Source organism: Quercus suber, unplaced genomic scaffold, assembly GCF_002906115.3.
Source record: "Quercus suber isolate HL8 unplaced genomic scaffold, Cork oak 2.0 scaffold_497, whole genome shotgun sequence".
Lineage (NCBI taxonomy): Eukaryota > Viridiplantae > Streptophyta > Magnoliopsida > Fagales > Fagaceae > Quercus > Quercus suber.
Genome location: NW_027069946.1, coordinates 1 through 7,714, shown reverse-complemented (window position 1 = coordinate 7,714; position 7,714 = coordinate 1). Strand labels below are relative to the sequence as shown.

Genomic DNA, 7,714 nt, shown 5'->3' with positions numbered 1-7,714 from the left:
ATTAATAATTAATTAGAGTATAGCCAATTTCTAGTAGAGTGAAAATTACCACTTAGTGTAAACATAGTTCTTAAGACCCAACTCTTATTATATTAGTATATGATTTGACTAACCTCACTCCAAAATCTTCTGCATCAAACTAGCCATCAAACACTCTAAATTTCAAATTGCATTGCTATAGTAACTTGCTGGGTTTTAGAAAATTATCTTGTAAGAAAGTTGTCTCATGCTACCATTTCCTAGAATACCACCATCTATGTTTGGGAGATACCATTGCAATATAAATATTAGTTATTTTAACCACCTCTCTCTCTCTCTCTCTCTCATAATACCACTTATGTGGCACTTGTCACTTGGGTCTAGTTTCTTTAAATTTGTTTGTGATTTATTGGCAAGTCAAATTTGTTGCTCAAAGGGTGGGGCTTGAATGGGAAGCTTGAGGGCAAAGTTGTCCAGACCCGACCGGCAACCGACAACCCGGCCAAACTACCCGACGCCAACCCGATTCCGGCCTGAACCGAAGGTCCAGTCGGTCAGCGGTGGGTTTCCGTTCTTGAAAACCGACACCAGTAGGTCGAGTGACGGGTTTGCATCTCCAAAACCGGAGCAACCCGAACCCGACCGGAGCTACAAAAAAATCCGGCCAAATCTGGAAAAACAAGCTAGATCCGGCGAGATCTCGACTAGATCTAGCGAGATCTCGACTAGATCTAGCGAGATCTCGACCAGATCCAGCTAGATCTGGTGGGATTCAGCCAAATTTAGCCAAATTCCAGCAATTTCTAGCCTAAAAAAATGCAGATTTCATAAAAAAATTCAGTTCCCGACGAAAATTTTCTAGTTCCCGACGAACTTTTTCCAGTTTCCGGCAAATTTTTCAGTTTCTTGTGTAAATCTCAAATTCCAGCGACTCATTTTTTTTTTTTTTTAGATTTTGATGCCTTTTTTATTTCAGGCAACCGACCGACGCTAAGCATCACCCAAAACCGAACCAACCGATTTTTTCGAAAATTGGTTTCGGGTTCTCCGCCCCTCCACCCGACGCCTACAGGTCGTGTCTGGGTTGGGGCCAAAACCGACCCATGGACAACCCTACTTGAGGGGATGGGGGGATATTTATGTTAGAGAATAATTATTAAAAAAAAAAAGAGTAAAAGATTATTTATATGAAAATGAAGAAGAAACAGAGAGCCTACATGCTACAAGTGAGAAATGGGTTTTAAAGTGACCTTTTAGCTAGAATTTAACTCAATATTTAGATAAGTTGATATGAATGCATGTTCAAGTTCAACTGATAGCTCCTGCTGTGTCCGTTTTGATTGAACTTATTGTTGCTGAAACTGAAAACTGAAAACACTGTAGCAAAATAATTTTTAAATATGTAAATAGTACCATGGGACCTATTTTTAATATTTTTTTATAGCGTGAACAGTGTTAAACAGTGTATAAACAGTGTTTTTTGTCCCCGAACAGTAAAATCATGTGATTTTACTGTTCACTTGCAGGAAAAAAAAAAAGGAGGAAAAACGCAAAACGTGGACTCAGCTTTCACCTGAATCCAAACGCCCTCGCTATTTCCATTTCCAACCGCTAATCCCCTTTCCCAATTGTTAAAAACAAAAACAAAAAAAAAAAAAAAAAAAAAAAAAAAAAAACAAATAAACAGAACTAGAGGTGAACAAATAAAGATTGGGCTTTAGCCCAACCATGTAGTCATGTTGGTTTGGGCAAAAGAAACAAGGCCCAAGTAGTCAAAATGGAAAGCTTCCCGAACAAGCTGAATTGAAAATATGAAATCTCCCTCCAAAAATTCCAATAAATCTCCATAACATTAAGCCCGCTCATTCCCATTGAATCCCATATCATCGCTTCTTTCCTTTACCTTATTCTCGTGTTTTTGCAACTCTCTCTCTCTCTCTCTCTCTGATTGTGTGAGTGTGAAGTTAGACAGGAGAGAAAAGTAATGGAGCAACAAAGAAAGCAGAAGATGGCAGTTGAGGAACAACAACATGAACAAGTCGAAGAGATGCAACAAGGCCCTACCCCAGTCGAACAACTTCAGGTCAGTTTTTCATTCTCTCTCTCTCTCCCAATTTTCCTTTTTGGGATATTGTTTTTTTAAAAGAAAAAGGAACAAAGATTTCTCTTTTTAGCTTCAATCCCTGTAGAATGTTCTTCAAGATTCAATATCTGATCTGGGTTTTCTCTATTTCATCTGATTATAACTCTTTCACGATGATATTTGATTGGTTGTGAAGTCTAATCCCTAACCCACCTTTCTTTCTTGTCAATTGTCATATGGGTTTTCGATTAAATTTGATATCTTTGATTGCAAATGGCAAACCCCTTTTGCAAAAATTAGTTATTTATTAAAGCCAAACTCTATGCTAGCTATACCAATCATTAAATTTTGTTATGCTTGTTCTAATGTGTGTCCTGGACTCGAATGAATTGTGTTTTGGTTGTAGTTAAGTAGTTTAGTTAATTGTGTATTTTGATACATTTGTTTGTGAATCTTCAACTCAAGGCGGCGGGCATTGCTTCCATTGACGTTAAGAAGCTTAAAGATGCGGGTCTCTGCACTGTTGAGTCGGTTGCTTTCTCTCCCAGGAAGGAACTCCTTCTAATCAAAGGAATTAGTGACGCTAAAGTCGACAAGATCATCGAAGCAGGCATGTCTTTTTTCATCATTATACTCTCACACCCTTCAATATTGCTTTTGTTGTTTGTTTGTTATGCAATTAGCCTTTGCCTCTTTTTTTTCATTGCCAGCTTCCAAGCTAGTGCCTTTGGGTTTTACTAGTGCTAGCCAACTCCATGCCCAGAGGCTTGAGATCATTCAGATAACATCCGGGTCAAGAGAGCTTGACAAGGTATTGGAAGGTGAGTACTCCTGCACCAATCACCACAAGACTACAAGCTTTTCTTATTCAATGTAAAGCTGACTACTTGTTTTCGCTAGTTAAAATTCCCTTTACATAAGATCAAATGATCATTCATTTTGTTTTTCATTTTTAAGATAGTTTAATTGTGGGTTCTAAATCCGTGACCTCAACCTCCTCCCAAACTTGTGAGGTGAGGAAGCATGATTTGTGCCAAGAATCATTGGCGTGATGTTTCGTATTTGTAACTTGACAATTGACATGGCTAGCTTATGACAGGAGGAATCGAGACAGGATCTATTACCGAGATATATGGTGAGTTTCGCTCTGGAAAGACTCAGCTGTGTCACACACTTTGTGTCACTTGCCAGGTATGCTTCTTTTTTTTCTTCTTATTTTACCCCGCATTTTATTACATGTTGCACCTTTACTTTGCAATAGAAAGCAGCTTCATCAAATGCCACATGTCATAGATGCATACTTTCTTTTCCGCTTTACAAAGTAAAATTAGAATTTCAGTGCACTTTTACTTATCCAAAAAAATAATAATAATAATTCAGTGCACTTGTTAGGATTCTGTGAATGATTGTGCTTGCCTGCTATGCTTAATTGAGCTGTTAGCTTAGCTGCAATAAGCCTAGCTGCTGTGATGTGATGTGCACCTGACCTTGCTGTTACCAGATGATACTATTGTATTGGTAAGCTTATGCACTGTTTGGTAGCATGTTATGTACTGTTATGCACTGTATAGTGGAGCAGAAGTTTTGCACTGTTTGGTAGCATAGAGAATCTGGTTGTAACTTCCTGCTCAACATACATGTGGATAATTGTAAATAGTCATGTGGTTAAAAAGGCAGGTAGTTAGGTGGTTAGTTGCTAAGGAGTAGTTAGAGTAACTAACTTATTCTTGTAGTTAGTGCTCAAGTAGTTTAGATAAAAGGAGGATTTGATTTGTAAAGGATTCATAACAGAAATAACATTCGTCTTTCTCTCTATCTTGGAGGCCTGGCTTCCTTTAAGAAGCCATTTCCTAATCACATAAGCAAAGATAAGAACAAGGTTCTTATCAGCGCTTTTATGATATTTCATTACTAATCTGAAAGGTCTGTTCATTGAGTATGTACAGCATTAATCAATCTCTATTCTTTACATGCTACTGCCCGTCTGCTACATATGATGTCAATTTATTCAATGCATACACTTTGACATTTCAGCTTCCATTAGATCAAGGAGGTGGAGAGGGAAAAGCAATGTACATCGATGCAGAGGGCACATTTAGGCCACAGAGACTCTTACAGATAGCAGAAAGGTGTCATACAGCTACCTTAAATTGAATATTCTTCTCTGCAGTGTGAGTTATTTATAGCCAATGGTTTTGAATGCTGCAGGTTTGGACTGGATGGTCCTGATGTCTTGGATAATGTGGCTTATGCTAGAGCTTATAACACTGATCATCAGTCAAGACTTCTGCTTGAAGCAGCTTCAATGATGGTGGAAACAAGGTGCAGTACTGTTTTTTTTTCTTTACCATGCTAATGAATCTATTCTTCAATATTGTCACTATCAACCAAAGTCAAGAAAAATAAAATGTAATCTTGTTTGTTGTGTCTTATATTATTTAGAAATTACAAATTTATTCATCACATAGGAGCTTGTCATGAGGTAAAACTTGATTTGGTGAAAGACATACTCCCCTTGCTAACAGTCAATGAATTGACAATGAAATATGTTTTATCCATAATCCCAAAAGCACTGAACAGACTTGACCTAGACACAAACTGATGTTTTAATTTGGAAACCCAATTTTGTAAGACAGGAGAATTTTATATTTGTCCTAATCTGATGTTTGAATTTAATTTATTTTTTTTGGAACAGAAGATTTTTGAAAACTCCATAGCCTGTTGCACTATATTTGGTGATTTTTGTTCAATTGTGGATTGTCAATATTTGCTAGGTGGAGGGTAATTAATTTGACATTTTCTCACAACATATCAATAAATGAAGAATTTCTAGTTGTGAGCCTGCAGCATATTTGAGTCATCTTGGGTTGCTTTGATATGCTTTGCCAGTGTAGGCAATACTAATTTTCTTCAATGGATTTGTTTCTGTAGGTTTGCTCTTATGATAGTAGACAGTGCTACTGCTCTCTACAGAACAGATTTCTCTGGAAGGGGAGAACTCTCAGCCCGGCAAATGCATCTTGCGAAGTTTCTCCGGAGCCTTCAGAAATTAGCAGATGAGGTAAGGCCTCCTACATTTCGATCTCATATTACCAACAATCTATTGTTTACAAAAACCTTCTTGTTGTTAGGCTTTAGGAACCCTTTTTTTAATTATTATTAAGTGTTGGTCTTTAGGAACTTAGAATCATTCAACTGAGAATTCAGCGTAGAGATAATTTCTCAATGTTTTCTGTTTTTGATTATGCCAATCATCATTTGCAGTTTTGCACACTGTTTATATTTGGCATTTGTTATTCAACATTTTCCTTCGCTATTCGGTGTTCGTAGTTTGGTGTCGCTGTTGTTATTACAAACCAAGTAGTCGCACAAGTGGATGGTTCTGCAATGTTTGCTGGCCCTCAAATCAAGCCTATTGGCGGTAACATTATGGCTCATGCTTCCACAACAAGGTTTGTAAAACAAACTTTATTCTTCAGAACCCTTCCCCAAAAGAAATGGCTCCTTGTCTGAGTGTCACTGAATGTGTACTCCTATTTTATGCTTTTTACAGGCTAGCTCTGCGTAAGGGAAGAGGAGATGAGCGCATCTGTAAAGTAATAAGCTCTCCTTGTTTAGCTGAAGCTGAAGCACGGTTTCAAATTGCTGCAGAAGGTGTAACTGATGTCAAGGACTGATCCATTTCAGGCCATCATTTTCCAAGACTTTTGCAAATTCTTGTTGATCTTGTGTTGTTGTATCTTCTAATGGATCTGCATGCCAGCAAAGTCTTTGTAATTTTGTTTACAGTTAGGTGCTTCCAAATTTTAATAGCTGTTATGAAGCTTTGCAGGTTTTTTTTGTTTAGGGGCTGCTCCTCTCTCTCTCTCTCTCTCTCTCTCTCTCTCTCTGCTTAAATCTTTGTGTGATATCATTAAAATAAAAGTAGAAGTATTGCATGGATTTTATAGTTTTTCCAACATTTCAAGTGACTGTACCACTTTGAGAGACGTTTTTTTGTAAAGTAAATTATGAGGATATTCTGGGCATATGCTTATGTAGATGTGCAATGTGATGCATGAGAGGAGAGATACATTAAGCTTCAAAATGCCTAAGACTTGTAGCTCAATGGCATTGTTTGATTCTCCTAGTGAGAATTGAGTTTTAATACCCCCTCCCTCACCCCCACCTATTGTAAGTAAAAAAGACAAAGTAAAAAATAAATAAGTAAATAAAATCTGATTATCTTGGGAATTTATCTGGAACACACGATCTGCAAGCATATGATAATCTCCTGTGAGGTCTTCAAGAAGTCCATTAATTATTTGATGCCTACTCTTTCCATCAATCTGATGATCTTGAGAATTTAGCTGGAAAAAAAAAAAAAAAAATCACGTGATCTTGAGAACACGGGCTTTGGGTCTTCCACTTAGGTCCTTGTGGCTTGGCTGTTGCTGAATTCCTGCCTCATTAATTCCCACGTATTAGCATCAATATACTTATGGGGTTGCAGATGTCTACCATTGCCTGCAGGCTGCAGTTGTCTGTAGCATAGTGTTGGTTTGCATGACTGTCAACGAAAGGTAGTATTATTGGGAAAATTCAAGTTGATGAAACAGACAAACAAAGCTGTGCTTATGCTGCAAATATAAGTATCTTGACATTGTATTAGTGCTGCTTTCGATAGAAAAGGGGATGTAATCTAACTGATGGGGAAAATGTCAAAACTAGCTCATAAGAAAATTATTTAAAAACAGGGGGATTACACTTTTCCACCGAGCAAAAAAAAAAAAGGTGACTGGTAGACATGATGATTTAGCTCCTATTGTACTAGTTGATGTTTCTTGATTCAGTTTAATATAGTTTTTGTCATGATAAATAATAATAATAATTACAATGTCCTCCAAACTTTTGAAATACATGATTGAACCCCTAATTTGAGAGTTTTGCTACAATGTCTCCCCTACGGTCTAATTTGGGGTTAAAAGTGGTGAAAGAGTTAGTCACCATAAACATGTGACTCACATGAAACAAAATGACTAAATTGTCATGCAAGGTAAATTATAATATTAAAATTATAAAAAATAAAAAAACATTTGCACGCCACAAACACCCCCCCCCCCCCCCCCCGCCCCTTTCTAAAATTAGCAATTAGCCAATGAATTCAATCTAGCCTTAAAAGTTAATAAATCATGAAATTAAAAAGTGTCCTAGATCAAAATTCAACAGCAAAGCACAAATCCAAAACCCTACACACACAAAAAGAGGAAAAAAAATCCGTTGTGTTTTCATATCCCATCTTATCAAGCCTAGACTTGAACCACCATCTTACAGGCAGAACCACCACAGGTCAACCTCGCCGCCAGCAAAGCCACCCAAAAACCACAACCTCAAACTATCAACTCTACCCTAAGACCCATCAAACAAACCATCTGATCCACAACTTGAAACATTACACAACCAAGGTCCCATACAGCCCAATCCACTAAATCTAAAATCCCAAATAACCCACAAAGCCATTAGCCACTCCAACCCCCGCTGTCAACCCAACACCATTGGCCTCAAACACCACAACAGAGGCCCAAAAACCCCTTCGTCGTACCCATAAATGAGAGAAAGATGGAGAGAGAATGGAAATAGGGGTCAATTGTGCATTTTATTCTCCCATTAATG

At 37.6% G+C, this 7,714-nt stretch overlaps 1 protein-coding gene across 1 annotated transcript; it reads left to right on the top strand.

Moving 5' to 3' along the window:
• The first annotated feature begins 1,830 nt into the window (after positions 1 to 1,830).
• On the top strand, positions 1,831 to 6,004 carry LOC112019939 (DNA repair protein RAD51 homolog). The gene is made up of 9 exons (XM_024052504.2): positions 1,831 to 2,062; positions 2,528 to 2,672; positions 2,773 to 2,883; positions 3,162 to 3,253; positions 4,097 to 4,191; positions 4,271 to 4,384; positions 4,994 to 5,123; positions 5,393 to 5,514; positions 5,616 to 6,004. Exons 1-9 carry the CDS (start codon positions 1,964 to 1,966, stop codon positions 5,737 to 5,739), a joined length of 1,032 nt encoding a protein of 343 aa, XP_023908272.1. The 5' UTR covers positions 1,831 to 1,963; the 3' UTR covers positions 5,740 to 6,004.
• Positions 6,005 to 7,714: the final 1,710 nt, after the last annotated feature.

What these genes read in the sequence shown, in the direction of transcription:
- LOC112019939 (XM_024052504.2), top strand. Translation starts at nt 1,964, where the DNA reads ATGGAGCAACAAAGAAAGCAGAAGATGGCAGTTGAGGAACAACAACAT. An exon ending in TCAATGATGGTGGAAACAAG is followed by an intron (nt 4,385 to 4,993) that starts GTGCAGTACTGT and finishes TTGTTTCTGTAG; the next exon opens with GTTTGCTCTTATGATAGTAG. An exon ending in TTCAGAAATTAGCAGATGAG is followed by an intron (nt 5,124 to 5,392) that starts GTAAGGCCTCCT and finishes CGGTGTTCGTAG; the next exon opens with TTTGGTGTCGCTGTTGTTAT.